Source organism: Mobula hypostoma, assembly GCF_963921235.1.
Source record: "Mobula hypostoma chromosome 8 unlocalized genomic scaffold, sMobHyp1.1 SUPER_8_unloc_3, whole genome shotgun sequence".
NCBI lineage: Eukaryota > Metazoa > Chordata > Chondrichthyes > Myliobatiformes > Myliobatidae > Mobula > Mobula hypostoma.
The window spans coordinates 118,373-136,833 of NW_026948126.1; the positions used below are offsets into that span (position 1 = coordinate 118,373).

Here is an 18,461-nt window from a genome sequence, read left to right on the forward strand (position 1 = left end):
GGGTTAATTGGGGTTGTTGTGCATCTCAGCTCAAAGGGCCAGAAGGGTCTATTCTGTACCATATCTCTAAATAAGTAAACAAACTTCAGCGTAACATTCCAAACTCTGTACTCAGGTCCAGATTTATGAATGCGTGGTGCTATTCTGGATGTCCAGCATCCGCAGAATCTTTTGTGTTTACGACCCTATCTACTTGTACTTCCACTATCAAGGAATAGGGATCTGTTTCCCAGGTCCCTTTGTTCAATAGCAAACTCATGGCCCTCCAAGATGACCAGAACCTTGTGGTTTGGAGGGTTGCATGTCTCAATAACCTGGAAAGGTATGGTGGCTGGAGTCAAGGCTTTATGTTTTGTCTCTTTGTAGGGTCACCCATGCCAAACAGGTCAATGGGTAGAGGCCAAACTAAGTGGGCTGTCGGTTCTCCAGGCTTGGGGGTTCAGCTCAGGGCTAACAACCCTATCTGGTCAAACAAAACTGTTACAGAAACAGCAATGAAGAATCCTTCTACATCTGGGAGTCCACCTGGGACTTGCATGGCTCACAGAAGTGAAAACTGAGAGGAAGCTACTGGCATGATCATGGAAGCCCTGAACACTGCCAAGACTAAGGCCAAGACCAAAATTGGCCAAAGACAGAAAGCGATGAAGTTACCTTCATTGTCACCCTGAATGCAAGTGGCGTAACGGGCAGTAGTTCAACTCATAGCCATACCATTCACTGTCTACCATTCCCCTGGCTTGTCCATCCAAAGTGCAACATCTCACAAGGCTTATTGGACAGATTCTTAGGGACAGGATCTGCTCACACCTGCAATAGTGAAGACATTACCGTAGAAGGGAAGACCTTGACTTTGTGGGTGACCTTGCATTACTATCAGATACAGACCAGCACATGCAAGACAAGACTCAGCACCTGTGTACCTTTGGAGGACAGGTTGGGTAGAGTCAGCGAGAGAAAGACTGAGATCATAACCCTCAATGCAGAGTCTCCTCCTCCCACCAAGGCTTACCCAGCACCAGCAGACTCACTTACCTGGGCAGCTTCATTCGACAGGTTGCTGGGACCAAGGCTGACATCTAGTACAGACTCACCTACCTGGGCAGCTTCATTCGACAGGTTGCTGGGACCAAGGCTGACATCTAGTACAGACTCACCTACCTGGGCAGCTTCATTCGACAGGTTGCTGGGACCAAGGCTGACATCTAGTACAGACTCACCTACCTGGGCAGCTTCATTCGACAGGTTGCTGGGACCAAGGCTGACATCTAGTACAGACTCACCTACCTGGGCAGCTTCATTCGACAGGTTGCTGGGACCAAGGCTGACATCTAGTACAGACTCAGCAAAGCTAGAAATGAGCAGCGGATGGGGATCAACCAAGTAGAGTGTCCACACCAAGGTGAAGCTGCACCAGAGCCGTGTTCTGTCTACACTCTTGTATGGGTCAGAATGCCGCTGCATGAGAGAGAACAAACTTGCCAAACTGTCATCAGTCCACACCAAGAGCTGCACTAGATGTCCACCATCTTGCCAAATGATGCTGCCCAGGTAGGGAGGAGAAAGAGGGTTGAGGTGGAGGAGTGTTATTCTAACTGGAGGCCTGTGACCAGTGGTGTTTGACAAAGATTACTGCTAGGTCTATTGTGATTTGCAATATATTCTGGGTGCCACAGTAGCATTGCATTTAGCTTGATGCTAATACAGCTTGGGGGTTCGAACTTTGGAGTTCAGTCCCAGCATCCTCTGTAAGAAAGTTTGTGTGTCCTTCCTGTGAGCGCATGGGTTTCCTCTGGATGCCCTGGTTTGCTCCCAAAGACCAAAGACGTCCAGTTAGTAAGGTAATTGGACATTGTCAATTGCCCAATGATTAGGCTAGGGTTCACTAGGATGCTGCCTGGATGAGAGGCTATGAGCTATATGTAGAAGTTGGACAAACTGGGATTGATTTCTCTGCAGCATTGATAGGCAGAGTATAAATTCAGAGTCTTCATAAAATAGAAGAGTGTATAGGTTCAAGGTGAGAGTTGGAAAGTTTAAAGGAGTTTTACACTGTGAGTGATAAGTGCCAAGAGGCTCTCTGGAATACTGAAAATATCTTTGCTGCAACAGTGTTAACTCCCCACTTGTAACAACCCTGTTGGGCAGAAGCCAATTAAACTGACAGAATGACTATTCACAGCATTTCCTCTCTATTTTTAAGCATTTTGCAAAGATAATGTAAGGAGAGAGTTAAATTTTACAGAAATCATATGAGTCAACCCTGATATGTGCAAAAATGTGTAACAGAAAGTGGTATTAGCTTGGAATATGGTAATGCTTTGAGAACGTACAGGAGCATGCAGCCATGAGATTAAATAATGCTGATAAAAAATGTCCTTCTGCAAAACATGTCTTTGTCTTTAAATTATGTGCCTGGGACAAAATCCATGAGAAATACTAAGTTATGGTCTGACTGAATGGAAAAGTACTAGGTTCCACTGAGGTTGAGGGGGACTACAACTGGAGGTCATTGATCCATTTCTCCTATTTAGTCCCACTCCCCGCCTTCTCACCATAACCTTTGATGCCCTGGCTACTCAGATACCTATCAATCTCTGCCTTAAATACACCCAATGACTTGGCCTCCACTGCTGCCCGTGGCAACAAATTCCATAGATTCACCACCTCTGACTAAAAAAATTTCTTTGCATTTCTGTTCTGAAAGGGCGCCCTTCAATCCTTAAGTCATGCCCTCTCGTACTAGACTCCCCCATCATGGGAAACAACTTTGCCACATCCACTCTTGTCCATGCTTTTTAACATTCAAAATGTTTCTATGAGGTCTCCCCTCATTCCAAGGGTGAAAGGTGAAAAGTTAAAGGGGAACATGAGGGGGAACTTCTCCACTCAGAGGGTGGTGAAAGTGTGGAACAACTGCCTGCACAAGGTGGTGCATGCGAGCTCGATTTCAATGTTTAAATGCAGTTTGTATAGGTGCATGAATGGTGGGGCTATGGTCACAGTGTAAATTGATGGAAGTGGGCAGTTTAAAAGGTTTTGGCATTGACTAGATAGGCCGAAGGGCCTGTTTCTGTGCTGTAATTTTCTGTGATTCTACACTAGGGTAGAGCATTTGATTTAAAGATTTAAAGCATGTTTATTATCAAAGTATGTACAGTGGTGTTAGAAAGTTTGTGAATCCTGGAGAATTAGGGTGGGTGTAACCCCTTTGTACAGCAATAACTTCAACCAAATGTTCCTGTTAACTGTTGATCAGTACTGCATATTGGCTTGGAGAAATTTTAGGCCAGTCCTCCTTACAAAACCACTTCAGCTCTGGGATGTTGGTGGGCTTCTTTTCATGAACTGCTTGCTTCAGGTCCTTCCACAACATTTCTATAGGATTAAGGTCAGGACTTTGACCCAGCCATTCCAAAACAAAAATCTTCTATTTAAACCATTCTGATGTTGATTTATTCTTGTTTTTTGGATCATTGTCTTGTTGCATTATCTATCAACAAACTCATTCGTACGGCCAGTAATGTTGTGGGGATGGAACTGGACTCTCTGACGGTGGTGTCTGAAAAGAGGATGCTGTCCAAGTTGCATGCCATCTTGGTCAATGTCTCCCATCCACTACATAATGTACTGGTTGGGCACAGGAGTACATTCAGCCAGAGACTCATTCCACCGAGATGCAGCACAGAGCGTCATAGGAAGTCATTCCTGCCTGTGGCCATCAAACTTTACAACTCCTCCCTTGGAGGGTCAGACACCCTGAGCCAATAGGCTGGTCCTGGACTTATTTCCATCTGGCATAATTTACATATTATTATTTAATTATTTATGCTTTTATATTGCTATATTTATACTCTATTCTTGGTTGGTGCAACTGTAACGAAACCCAGTTTCCCTCGGGATCAATAAAGTATGACTATGACTACGACTATGACTAAGTTTCAGGTGACTGACAACTACCCTGACATTCTCCTGTAAAATGTCTTGATACAATTTTGAATTCATTGTTCTCTCAACATTGCAAGCTGCCCAGGCCCTGAGGCAGCAAAGCAGACCCAAACCATGTGTCACAGGTAAGATGGGATTTTGGTGTTGGTGTACACTGCCCTCTTACCTCTAACCAGAGCAATGTGCATTTCTGCCAAAAAGTTCAACTTTCGTCTCATACATTGCCCCAGAAGCATTGAAGAACACCCAGGTGGTCTTTTGCAATGTGAGACATGCAGCACTGTTGGTTTTTATTTGGAGAGCAGTGGTTTCTTCCATAATGTCCTTCCATGAACACCATTCTGTTCAGTGTTTTTCTTATAATGGACACAGGAACAGAGAGTTTAGCAAGTTCTGGAGCCTTATGCTGCTCTTTTGCTGTTACTCTTGGGTTCTTCTTCTCTTCCTTCAGCATTGCATGTTGTACTCCTGGTGTGATCTTTGCAGGACGCCCACATCTAGGGAGAGTAGCAACGTTACTGAGGTTTCTCCATTTGTAGAAAATTTCTCTTAGAAATGCTTTGGTAGCCTTTTCCAGCTTCATGCATCTCTACAATTCTTCTTCTAAGGTCCTCTGAAAGTTGTTTTGATCAAGGCATAGTACACATAAACAGATCTTTCTTGAGAAGAACAGGCTCTGTCAGTAACCTGATTTTGTGTGGGAGTTTCATAGGGAGACCCCCTCTACAACCCACATGTCCAATCTCATCTCATTGATTGGAACACCTGACTCCAAATAGCTTTTGTAGAAGGCATTACCCCAGAGGCTCTCATACTTTTTCCAACAAATACATGTATGGGCCCAGATGGTGTCCCGGGACGGGTTCTCCAGGCCTGTGCAAGCGAGCTAGCTGGAGTGTTTGCTGACATCTTCAGCTGCTCCTTGCTTCAGTCTAAGATCCCCTCGTGTTTTAAGAAGGCAACAATAATCCCAGTGCTGAAGAAGAGCAAGGTGGCATGCCTGAATGATTATCGACCTGTGGCTCTGACATCAATTGCTATGAAGTGCTTCGAGAGATTGGTTATGACACACATCAGCCACAGCCTACCGGTCAACCTGGACGCTTTGCAATTCGCCTACCGGAGCAACAGGTCCATGGCAGATGCCATCTCTCTGGCCCTACATTCCTCCTTAGAACACCTGGAGAATAAAGACGCATACGTAAGGCTCCTTTTCATTGACTACAGCTCTGCCTTTAATACGATCATGCCAAATAAATTGATTCCTAAGCTCCGGAACCTGGGCCTTAACACTCAGATCTGCAGTTGGATCTTCAACTTCCTCACAGACAGGACCCAGGCTGTAAAAATAGGGGACAAGCTCTCCTCTACAATCACTCTGAGCACTGGTGCCCCACAAGGCTGTGTACTCAGCCCCCTGTTGTACTCACTGTACACCCATGATTGTGCAGCCAAGTTTCCATCAAACTCAATATATAAGTTTGCTGATGACACAACAATTGTAGGCCATATCTCGGGTAATGATGAGTTTGAGTACTGAGAGGAAATTAAGAACCTGGTGGCATGGTGCAAAGACAATAACCTATCCCTCAATGTCAGCAAGATGAAGGAATTGGTTGCTGACTTCAGAAGGAGTAGCGGACCGCACGACCCAATTTACATCGGTGGTGCGCAAGTGGAACAGGTCAAAAGCTTTAAGTTCCTTGGGGTCAATAACACAAATGACCTGACTTGGACCAACCAAGCAGAGTCCACTGCCAAGAAGGCCCACCAGCGCCTTTACTTCCTGAGAAAACTAAAGAAATTTGGCCTGTCCCCTAAAACCCTCACTAATTTTTATAGATGCACCGTAGAAAGCATTCTTCTAGGGTGCATCACAACCTGGTTTGGAAGTTGTTCTGTCCAAGACCGGAAGAAGCTGCAGAAGATCGTGAACACGGCGCAGCACATCACACAAACCAATCTTCCGTCCGTGGACTCACTTTACACCGCATACTGTCAGAGCAGTCCTGCCAGGATAATTAAGGACAAGACCCACCCAGCCAACACACTTTTCGTCCCTCTTCCCTCCGGGAGAAGGTTCAGGAGCTTGAAGACTCGTACGGCCAGATTTGGGAACAGCTTCTTTCCAACTGTGATAAGACTGCTGAACGGATCCTGACCCAGATCTGGGCCGTATCCTCCAAATATCCGGACCAGCCTCTGGGTTTTTTTACACTATCTTACTTTCCATTTTCTATTTTGTATTTATGATTTATAATTTAAATTTTTAATATTTACTATCGATTTGTACTCCAGGTAGCGGGAAGTGCAGAATCAAATATCGCTGTGATGATTGTACATTCCAGTATCAATTGTTTGGCGACAGTAAAGTATAAAGTAAATAAATAAATGAACAAGTATAATGTTTTTTGTGTTATTTATTTAATTGGGTTCTTTTTATGTAGTTTCAGGACTTGCGTGAAGATCTGATCACGTTTTAGATCGTATTTATGCAGAAATAGAGAAAATTCTACAGGGTTCACAAACTTTCTGGCACCGCTGTATGCAGTTTACAGCCCTGAGATTCGTCTTCCCACAGACAGCCACAAAACGAAGAAAACCACGGAACCCGGTCAAAGAAAAACATCAAACCACAGAGCCATGGAAACAGTTTAGCAACGTTCGGATTAGTTCAGTTCAGTTCAATTTAGTCCTGTGTCATTCACTGACTGCAGGCTGCAGACCCAGTCTGCCATGATCAAAATTGCACGAAATAGCAGTGAAAAAGTAATAAGAAACACAGAGTAACTGAACTACAGAGTCCAAAGCACAAACAACATTGATTAAACCTTGCCCAAGACCCAAGGCCTCGGCACCATCCCCTGGTAGCATCGAGCGAACACCAGTCACATACAGACACCTTCCTCCGGCAGCAGAGAAAGAGAGATGGGTCAAATGCAGGCAGGTGGCGCTGAACCCTGCTCACCTTCCACTCTTGTCTTTGTTGATCTCAATCTCTCTCCACACTTTCTTCAGTGAGATCAGTGTGAGATGAAGTCGATCAGGGTCTCCAGGCTGCAAACCTCATTGAGCTCCCTCGAGACAGCAAAAAGGGCCAAATGGCTCAAACAGCCCGAAAGCACAGGCTCAGAATGTCAATCAGTTCCAGTAGTACCAGAGTCATATGTAGTGCCCTGGTTCACATCTTTACTGTTATGCTGCAGGTATTTCATTGAGCAGCTCTGTAAGAACTGTTTGTTCTGCTTTCAGCCTGTGTGAGTTATTGTTGAAGATAAGGGATGATGTGGAACGTGTTCCATCCAATGAGTGCGACATTTTTCTCGGTGAGGGACAATAATGTTGGCTTTTGTTTGGGAGGAAATGAAGCGAGAAGTTGCTGGGGAGAACCAGTCATAGCATATGATCCAGTGGGGGACCCGTTTGTTTGAGATGGTTTGCGAGCGATGTTCGAAAGGTGGTGTGTGCTTTCACGTTGACCGAGGGCCCAGTGTGTGAGTGGCAGAGAAGGTCAAGATGAGCTCCAAATTGTGCACCATTTGACTGTTTAATTAGGATGGGCCCCTTTTCTAACCTTTCAGTTAAGATTCATAAATATAATTCCTTTAATCGTATGCAGTGTGCTGTCCGCTATTTTGTGGCATTAATTTGACAGGGTAGTGAGTTACACAGCGTCCACACAAACTGGGGGTTTGGGTGGGGGTGGGCTTGCGCCTCAATCACACGTTTGGCGGTGAGGTTGAAGGGTTGTCTTTGCTAGACTTACACAGTTGAGGAAAGCAGAGTGTTTCACATAGTTGAAAGAAGAAGAAATAATTAGTTTTGTGAACTGTCTGAAGGACTTTGCATTTGGTTGTGTTGTTCACTGGTACCAGCTTCATCATCGGTTTGTTTGACTTCATTGGTATAGACTGGGGTGACTCCTTTGTGAAAAAGCGGGAATCTCACCTTTGGCCAGACTGTGACCGGTGGTAGGGGACAAACTGATACAAGGCACAGAGAAGGCTGCAGAAGCAACTTACCGATTGCGGGGGTTGCAGCTGGCATTCGATCAGATTGTTCAAAGTTCAGAGTGAATTTGTTATCAAAGTGCATGTATGTCACCATATACAACCCTGAGATTCATTTTCCAGTGGGAAATCTCAATAAGTTCAACAAACATAACATAAGCAATGAAAGACCATATCATCAGGGTGGACAATGGGTGTGCAAAAGACAATAAACCGTAAAAATACAAAAAGAAAGAAAGAAAAATTATGATAGTAAATAAGCAATACATTTCCTTTTTTAATATCTCTATTTCTCCCTTTCAGGGTTCTTTTGAACACCCTAATCTGGAGTTACATGCTGACTTTGGTTCTTTGCGGGAATGGGACCCGCTCTCGGGATTTCACAACTGACCGTTATTCGGCACACCAAGGATGCAGCCTAAGAGTTCAGCTTGCCGGAAGGCCGAGATCCCGTGCCTCTGGAGATGGGTGGATCAAAGGTCAGTGTCCCGGCAGGAGGTCGGTGTGTCATGGGAGTTGGAAGATCTATGGCTGTGTGCCCAGAGACCTGAGATCTTTGGGCACAGAGCTCGAAAAGAAGCAACGTAATGGACTTTTAATATCGTAAACCAGTGAGTTGTTTTTATGTCTCCCCTCTCACTGTGAAATGGAGATACATCTTTCTTCCTTCTTAGGGGGAGAGAGAGCCTGTGGTATGTCAAATACCGGGTGAACGAGTAGGCTATGGGGTACTGCAAGTCTGTGTCTTTGCTGTTGCTTTGCTGCATGCTTGAGTGCTCGGTGGGGGGTGCAGCTGCTTTTTTTTGTTGGTGGGGAGAGTGGGGATTGCTGCTTGTTGCCACTTATGTGCAGAAGGGAGGGGAGCTGGGGGGACTTTGGGGTTCTAACGTTTAACGGTCATTCATTCTTTGGGGCACTACTCTGTTTTTGTGGATGGTTGCAAAGAAAAAGCATTTCAGGATGTATATTGTATACATTTCTCTGACATTAAATGTAGCTTTGAAATCTTTGAATAAATATTGAGAACATAGATTAAGAGTCAAGAGTACACTGTGAATTTTCAAAGTTGATAATTACATTACTTTGTCCTCTGTATTTGATTGAAGTGGTTAATGATTATTAATATTTATATAATTACAATAAAATAGTGTTCATGACCGTTAACATTTCTATAGTGCCTCCAATACGACTTGCTGCTGCATCAAGGACGAACAGGAAACTAATTTAAAAATATTTCATTACAGAGAAACCGGGTGGGAATGAGTAAATGAGAGGAACAACAACTGATATTCTGCCTGGGTGCTCTTCTGGCATGAACATTGGCATTTCCAATGGGTAACCCTCACCACTGGTGTATTACACTACCCCCAAATGACCCTCTTCTCTCCCCACCCCTAACTACTCCTTTCTTTCCTCCACTTCTTCCACAACTCCCTGAGCCTGCAGTCGGACCTTGTACTGAGCAAGGAGGCTGTGGGTGTTGACGTTCAACTATGCCAGCGCAGGATCTCACTGCAGGAGTTCCTCAAGGCAGTGCCACAGGAGCAGCTGTCTTATGTTTCCTCAGTGATGTTGGCCAATATCAACTCGCAGCTGTGTCTGTCATTCTCTGGAACAGACATTTTATTCTGCATTCTGTTATTCTTTTATTTTATTTTATTTAGATATCCAATGTAAAACAAACACTTACAGATCCAGTGACTCAGGTTTGATGTCATTAACTGCAGTGAGATGAATGACAAGAAGCAAGAGAAGGTTTCTTGGCCCCTCTAACCTGTTCTATTCAGAGTTACACTGCGAGGAAAGAGGCCACGCCAACCAAAATGTCTGCTTGAGTTTGACCCATTTGACAGGATTGGCTCGTAATTATTCCAAATGCTTCCTATCCATGTAGCTGTCTAAGAGTCTTTTATACGTTGTATTTGTAATCCCTTCCGCTGGCCGTTCATTCTGTAGATCCACCACACTCTGTGTGGAAGACTAACACTTCAAGTCCCCCTTAAATCTCACTCCATTCACCTTGAACCTGAGCGCTCTGGCTTTAGGTATCCCTACCATGTGAAACCCTGCCACTCGACCCTATCTGTACCCTGTGAAACCCTGACCTTCGACCCTATCTGTACCCTGTGAAACCCTGACCTTTGACCCTATCTGTACCCTGTGAAACCCTGACCCTAGACTCTATCTTTAGCCTGTGAAACCCTGACCTTTGACCTTATCTGTACCCTTTGAAACCCTGACCTCTGAACCTATCTGTACCCTGTGAAATCTTGACCTTCAACCCTATCTGCACCCTGTGAAACCCTGACCGTCGACCCTATCTGTACACTGTGAAATCTTGACCTTCCACCCTATCTGCACCCTGTGAAACCCTGATCACTGACCCTACCCGAACACTGTGAAACCCTGACCTTCGACCCTATCTGTACCCTGTGAAACCCTGGCTATTCAACCCTATCTGTACCCTGTGAAACCCTGGTATTCGACCCTATCTGTACCCTGTGAAACCCTGACCTTTGACGCTAACTGTACCCTGTAAAACACTGACCGTCGACCCTATCTGTACCCTGTGAAATTTTGACCATCGATCCTATCTGTAACCTGTGAAACCCTGACAACTGACCCCATCTGTACCCTATGAAACCCTGACCACTGACCCTACCTGTAGCCTTTGAAACCCTGAAAACTGACCCTATCTATACCTTGTGAAACCCTGACCTTATCTGTACCCTGTGAAACCCTGACCTTAGACCCTATCTGTACCCTGTGAAACCGACCTTAGACGCTAACTGTACCCTGTAAAACACTGATTGTCGACCCTATCTGTACCCTGTAAAACACTGACCATCGACCCTCTCTGTACCCTGTGAAATCTTGACCTTTGACCTTATCTGTACCCTGTGAAACCCTGACCTTAGACCCTATCTGTATCCTGTGAAACCCTGACCTTAGACCCTATCTGTACCCTGTGAAACCCTGGTATTCGACCTTAGCTGTACCCTGTGAAACCCTGACCTCTGACCCTATCTGTACCCTTTGAAACCCTGACCTTTGATCTTATCTGTACCCTTTGAAACCCTGACCTCTGAACCTATCTGTACCCTGTGAAATCTTGACCTTCAACCCTATCTGCACCCTGTGAAACCCTGACCGTCGACCCTATCTGTACACTGTGAAATCTTGACCTTCCACCCTATCTGCACCCTGTGAAACCCTGATCACTGACCCTACCCGAACACTGTGAAACCCTGACCTTCGACCCTATCTGTACCCTGTGAAACCCTGGCTATTCAACCCTATCTGTACCCTGTGAAACCCTGGTATTCGACCCTATCTGTACCCTGTGAAACCCTGACCTTTGATGCTAACTGTACCCTGTAAAACACTGACCGTCGACCCTATCTGTACCCTGTGAAATTTTGACCATCGACCCTATCTGTACCCTGTGAAACCCTGGCTATTCAACCCTATCTGTACCCTGTGAAACCCTGGTATTCGACCCTATCTGTACCCTGTGAAACCCTGACCTTTGACGCTAACTGTACCCTGTAAAACACTGACCGTCGACCCTATCTGTACCCTGTGAAATTTTGACCATCGATCCTATCTGTAACCTGTGAAACCCTGACAACTGACCCCATCTGTACCCTATGAAACCCTGACCACTGACCCTACCTGTAGCCTTTGAAACCCTGAAAACTGACCCTATCTATACCTTGTGAAACCCTGACCTTATCTGTACCGTGAAACCCTGACCTTAGACCCTATCTGTACCCTGTGAAACCGACCTTAGACGCTAACTGTACCCTGTAAAACACTGACCATCGACCCTCTCTGTACCCTGTGAAATCTTGACCTTTGACCTTATCTGTACCCTGTGAAACCCTGACCTTAGACCCTATCTGTATCCTGTGAAACCCTGACCTTAGACCCTATCTGTACCCTGTGAAACCCTGGTATTCGACCTTAGCTGTACCCTGTGAAACCCTGACCTCTGACCCTATCTGTACCCTTTGAAACCCTGACCTTTGATCTTATCTGTACCCTTTGAAACCCTGACCTCTGAACCTATCTGTACCCTGTGAAATCTTGACCTTCAACCCTATCTGCACCCTGTGAAACCCTGACCGTCGACCCTATCTGTACACTGTGAAATCTTGACCTTCCACCCTATCTGCACCCTGTGAAACCCTGATCACTGACCCTACCCGAACACTGTGAAACCCTGACCTTCGACCCTATCTGTACCCTGTGAAACCCTGGCTATTCAACCCTATCTGTACCCTGTGAAACCCTGGTATTCGACCCTATCTGTACCCTGTGAAACCCTGACCTTTGATGCTAACTGTACCCTGTAAAACACTGACCGTCGACCCTATCTGTACCCTGTGAAATTTTGACCATCGACCCTATCTGTAACCTGTGAAACCCTGACAACTGACCCCATCTGTACCCTATGAAACCCTGACCACTGACCCTACCTGTAGCCTTTGAAACCCTGAAAACTGACCCTATCTATACCCTGTGAAACCCTGACCTCTGACCTTATCTGTACCCTGTGAAACCCTGACCTTAGACCCTATCTGTACCCTGTGAAACCCTGACCTTAGACGCTAACTGTACCCTGTAAAGCACTGATTGTCGACCCTATCTGTACCCTGTAAAACACTGACCATCGACCCTCTCTGTACCCTGTGAAATCTTGACCTTTGACCCTATCTGTACCCTGTGAAACCCTGACCTTTGACCCTATCTGTACCCTGTGAAACCCTGACCTTAGACCCTATCTGTATCCTGTGAAACCCTGACCTTAGACCCTATCTGTACCCTGTGAAACCCTGGTATTCGACCTTAGCTGTACCCTGTGAAACCCTGACCTCTGACCCTATCCGTACCCTGTGAAACCCTGACCTTATCTGTACCCTTTGAAACCCTGACCTTTGACCCTATCTGTACCCTGTGAAACCCTGACCTTCGACCCTATCTGTAGCCTGTGAAACACAGGCCTTTGAACTTAGCTGTACCCTGTCAAATCCTGACCTTAGAACCTATCTGTACCCTGTGAAACCCTGACCTTTGACCCTATCTGTACCCTGTGAAATCCTGACCTTTGACCCTAGCTGTACCCTGTGAAACCCTGACCTTCGACCCTATCTGTAGCCTGTGAAACCCTGACCACTGACCCTATCTGTACCCTGTGGAACCCTGACCTTCGACCCTATCTGTAGCCTGTGAAACCCTGACCACTGACCCTATCTGTACCCTGTGGAACCCTGACCTCAGACCCTATCTGTACCCTTTGAAACCCTGACTGTCGACCCTATCTGTACCCTGTGAAACCCTGACCTTTGACCCTATCTGTACCCTTTGAAACCCTGACTGTCGACCCTATCTGTACCCTGTGAAACCCTGACCTTTGACCCTATCTGTACCCTTTGAAACCCTGACTGTCGACCCTATCTGTACCCTGTGAAACCCTGACCTTTGACCCTATCTGTACCCTTTGAAACCCTGACTGTCGACCCTATCTGTACTCTGTGAAACCCTGGCCATCAACCCTATCTGTTCCTCTCATAATTTAATGTACCTCTATAATGAGAAGCAGGTTTAATATCACTGGCGTATGTTGCAATATTTTTTACTGTTTCATTTATTATTATTTCTTTCTTTTTGCATTTGCAGTTTGTTGTCCTTTGCACACTCGTTGAATGCCCAATTGGTGCGTTCTTTCATTAATTCTGTTATGATTTTTATTCTGTTATGGATTTATTTAGCATGTTCGAAAAAAAATGAATCACAGGGTTGTATGTTTGTTCAGTTGCACCGTGTTTCATAACCTGGGTGATCATAGTCCTTCAATCACCAGGATTGTTCTTGGCCAATTTTGTCTACAGATGTGCAGTGTCTTTACAAGATGGGTGGCCCCAGCCATTATCAGTAACTGCCTGCCTTGCATTGTGGTCAGAGATCCAGGACTTGTGATGTGCATCAGCTGCTGACATGACCATCCACCCTCTGCTCCGATGGCTTCACGTCATTCTGATCCGGAGTGTGGAAGGAAGTGCTAACTTAGTTATATACCTTGTGCATGGGTGACCTGCAGGCTAGCAGAGGGAAGAGGCACTTTACACCTCCTTTGGGAGAAATGTATCTCCACCCACCACCCTGACATAGATGTTCTTTGTTAATAAATTTAGTCTGAACTTAAGATGGGATGGGAACAGCAAAGTGGTGATGAGAGACGGAGTGATCTTGGTTCACAACTCAAGGCCTAATTAGCAGCTTCAGGTTCACTGAGTAAAGACGTTGTTTGTCTGTCTTTACTGTCTAAGGTTTGGAATAATGGGGGTCAGGAAAATGGAAACACTGGAATCTGTTATGACAATATCATCACAGGAAAAATGTTTGTACAGTCATTACAAAGTTCCAGAATGAGGATACTGTTCAGTAAACACATTGTCTGAGCATTTCAAAACCAGGACAGAAAATGGGGAGCTGGAATGGAATTTGATCTTTGATCCACTGACAGAGGTGACAGTCACTGACAGTCTCCATGGTGAGCTTCCCTGGTCAGTTCAGAGCACAGTGAAGAATCGACCCCTGGTAGCGTGGAGTAACCTACCAACCAGACCAGGTCAGCAGGGGGAGGGTATCGTCACTGTCTGCACATCACACACTGGGATTAACAAATGTAAAAGAGGTCTGTGTTGAAACCTTTACTCACCCTGACACTTCTTGATGGACTGTTTGATTTTGTCCATCGCCTGCAAGTTGCTGATGGGACTCTTCGGAATCTTACCAGTTGAGTTCTGCCTCTGTTTCCAGAGAATTCGTACAACCACAGTTTTATCATCAAACATTCCCTGGTGAGCAACATCCACCGACTTACTCCGCTTATCCAAAGACTTTTCCAGCAGGACCACAGCACCGATGTCTTCTCTTCTCACCCCTTGTTTCTCTGTGGTGGAATTACACAGATCTCATTCACCAGGTTGTACCCATCTCTGTTATTTCATTTATTCCCATGCCTTTAGAAGGAATAAAGGCATAGACTAATGCTAAACAGGGAGGAAAATCAGAAATCAGAGGTGCGAAGGGACTTGGGAGTCCTCATGGAGGATTCCCTGAAGGTTAGCTTGCAGGTTGAGTTGGTGGTAAGGAAGGCAAATGCAATGTTAGCATTTAATTTGAGAGGACTTGTACACAAAAGCAAGGATGTAATGCCGTAGCTTTATAGGGCATTAGTCAGACCCCAATTGGAGAATTGTGGGCCCCATATCTAAGAGATGTGCTGGTATTGGAGAAGGTCCAGAGGAGGTTCACAGGAGTAATTCCAGGAACTAAAGGGTTAATGTAAGAAGAACCTTTGATGAATCTGGGTCTGTTCTTGCTGGAGTTTAGAAGAATGAAGAGGAGTGGGACCTCACTGAAGTCTATCGAATACTGCAAAGGCTAGATAGAGTGGCTGTGGAGAGGACGTTTCCAATAGTGAGGGGATTCTAAGACCAGAGCGCACAGTCTCAGTATAGGGACATTCCTTTAGAACAGAAATGAGAAGGAATTTCTTTAGCCAGAGGGCGGTGAATCTGTGGAATTCATTGCCACAGACAGCTGTGGATAAGTTTGTGTATATTTAAAGTGGAGGTTTATAAGTTCTATGTGTCAAAGGTTATGAAGGGAAGATAGGAGAATGGGGTTGAGACGGTTAATCAGCCATAGTGGAATTGATAGGTCAAATGGCCTAACTCTGCTCCTATTTTTTGTAGTCTAATGTCTTAACATAGCCAATTGGAGGGATTGACCCAGTAGGAGACAGTCCTGTGATCAAAGTCGCCAGGACAGTCAGAACTAGAGGGGTCACAGAGAGAGGTAGGGGTGAGTCTGGGGACTTGATCTGCCAGTATTCCTGGCACAGTCACTGACTGACTGGGTACAGTCCCATCAGTCTCCCAACGCTCCCATCCCAGACACACATCAGACATGTCCCTGCTATTCCATGGGGGTAGTTTACTGTGAAGTGTCAGGTGTAGCCTGGTACCCAAGCAGCTGCTATTCCTCCCGTGCAATAAACCTAGTTCAGTCACCATCCTCTCCATTGACACATCTCTGAAGCGGGACAATTATCTTCCTTCCACACTGTCCCATCTCCTGAATCACAGAATATATAGTGGAGTGCAAAAACAGGTCCTTCGGCCATGTTGAACAGTTATTCTGCCTACTCCCATAGTAGGCCTCTGCCTAGACTATAGCCCTCCCCCCGTGTACCTATCCAAATATCTTTTAAATGTAGCAATGGAATCCACATCCAACATTTGCGCTGGCAGCTCATGTCACACTTTCACCACACTCTTAGTGAAGAAACTCCCCCTCATGTTCCCCTTAAATATTTCCCCCTTCACCCTTAAACCATGATCTCTAGTTCCAGTCTCACCCAACCTCAGTGGAAAAGCTCAGCTCACAGTTACCCTATCTATACCTCTCATAATTTTGTGTACCTTGATCAAATCTCCCTTTCGTCTTCCTTCGCCCCAGGGAATAAAATCCTAACACAATCCTACACAACCTTTCCCTATAACTGAGGTCCTCAAGTCCGGGCAACGTCCTTTCCTCTGCACACTTTCAATCTTACTGATACCTTTCCTGTACGGGGGTGACCAGGATGCTGCAAATTCGGTTAGAGTAACAGAGTGACCTGTGTGCTGCTGTGTGTCCAACCCACCACGTACATCATCCTGGACTCAGTACTCTCCACCCGGGGCTCTGCCCACCTTCCTGTGTATCCAACCCACCACGTACATCATCCTGGGCTCAGTACTTTCCACCCGGGGCTCTGCCCACCTTCCTGTGTATCCAACCCACCATGTACATCATCCTGGACTCAGTACTCTCCACCCGGGGCTCTGCCCACCTTCCTGTGTGTCCAACCCACCACGTACATCATCCTGGACTCAGTACTCTCCACCCGGGGCTCTGCCCACCTTCCCGTGTATCCAACCCACCATGTACATCATCCTGGACTCAGTACTCTCCACCCGGGGCTCTGCCCACCTTCCTGTGTGTCCAACCCACCACGTACATCATCCTGGACTCAGTACTCTCCACCCGGGGCTCTGCCCACCTTCCTGTGTGTCCAACCCACCACGTACATCATCCTGGACTCAGTACTCTCCACCCGGGGCTCTGCCCACCTTCCCGTGTATCCAACCCACCATGTACATCATCCTGGACTCAGTACTCTCCACCCGGGGCTCTGCCCACCTTCCCGTGTGTCCAACCCACCACGTACATCATCCTGGACTCAGTACTCTCCACCCGGGGCTCTGCCCACCTTCCCGTGTGTCCAACCCACCATGTACATCATCCTGGACTCAGTACTCTCCACCTGGGGCTCTGCCCACCTTCCCGTGTATCCAACCCACCATGTACATCATCCTGGACTCAGTACTCTCCACCCGGGGCTCTGCCCACCTTCCTGTGTATCCAACCCACCACATACATCATCCTGGGCTCAGTACTCTCCACCCGGGGCTCATCCCACCTTCCTGTGTATCCAACCCACCATGTACATCATCCTGGACTCAGCACTCTCCACCCGGGGCTCATCCCACCTTCCTGTGTATCCAACCCACCATGTACATCATCCTGGGCTCAGTACTTTCCACCCGGGGCTCTGCCCACCTTCCTGTGTATCCAACCCACCATGTACATCATCCTGGGCTCAGTACTTTCCACCCGGGGCTCTGCCCACCTTCCTGTGTATCCAACCCACCATGTACTTCATCCTGGACTCAGTACTCTCCACCCGGGGCTCTGCCCACCTTCCTGTGTATCCAACCCACCACGTACATCATCCTGGACTCAGTACTCTCCACCCGGGGCTCTGCCCACATTCCCGTGTGTCCAACCCACCATGTACATCATCCTGGGCTCAGTACTCTCCACCCGGGGCTCTGCCCACCTTCCCGTGTGTCCAACCCACCATGTACATCATCCTGGACTCAGTACTCTCCACCCGGGGCTCATCCCACCTTCCTGTGTATCCAACCCACCACGTACATCATCCTGGGCTCAGTACTCTCCACCCGGGGCTCTGCCCACCTTCCTGTGTGTCCAACCCACCATGTACATCATCCTGGACTCAGTACTCTCCACCCGGGGCTCCACTCACCTTCCTGCCCCCACGTGTGTCTGGATAGAGTCGGGGCGATGCTGTATGTGTACAAGATGTCCTCCCATGCCCACTACTGGCACTCACTTCCCAACAGGAGCTACAGCACTGACAGAGGCAGTGGGCACTGAGACCTTCAGAAAGGCACTGGGACTTTCAGCCCAAGTATCTGCTCCCCACTCAGGTGCCCAGAAAGATCCACACACATTTCCAGTGATGCAAGGGAGTTCCCACCTCTACACTGGTCACAGGTATTAATACAAACACCTATGTCAGGATGCACCATCATTCCCATAATCCTGACTGAGAAATTACAGAAGCTGGGCCTCTGTACC

The 18,461-nt window shown here is 46.7% G+C and overlaps 1 protein-coding gene across 3 annotated transcripts in view; it reads right to left on the bottom strand.

The window, feature by feature from the left end:
- LOC134341190 (uncharacterized) overlaps positions 1–18,461 on the bottom strand; it is a 47,907-nt gene that overhangs the window by 21,387 nt on the left and 8,059 nt on the right. For all 3 annotated transcript variants that reach the window (XM_063039009.1, XM_063039007.1, XM_063039008.1), the window contains one exon: positions 14,683–14,916. In XM_063039009.1, coding sequence (XP_062895079.1) covers positions 14,683–14,916 — 234 coding nt within the window. The remainder of the gene's footprint in view (positions 1–14,682; positions 14,917–18,461) is intronic.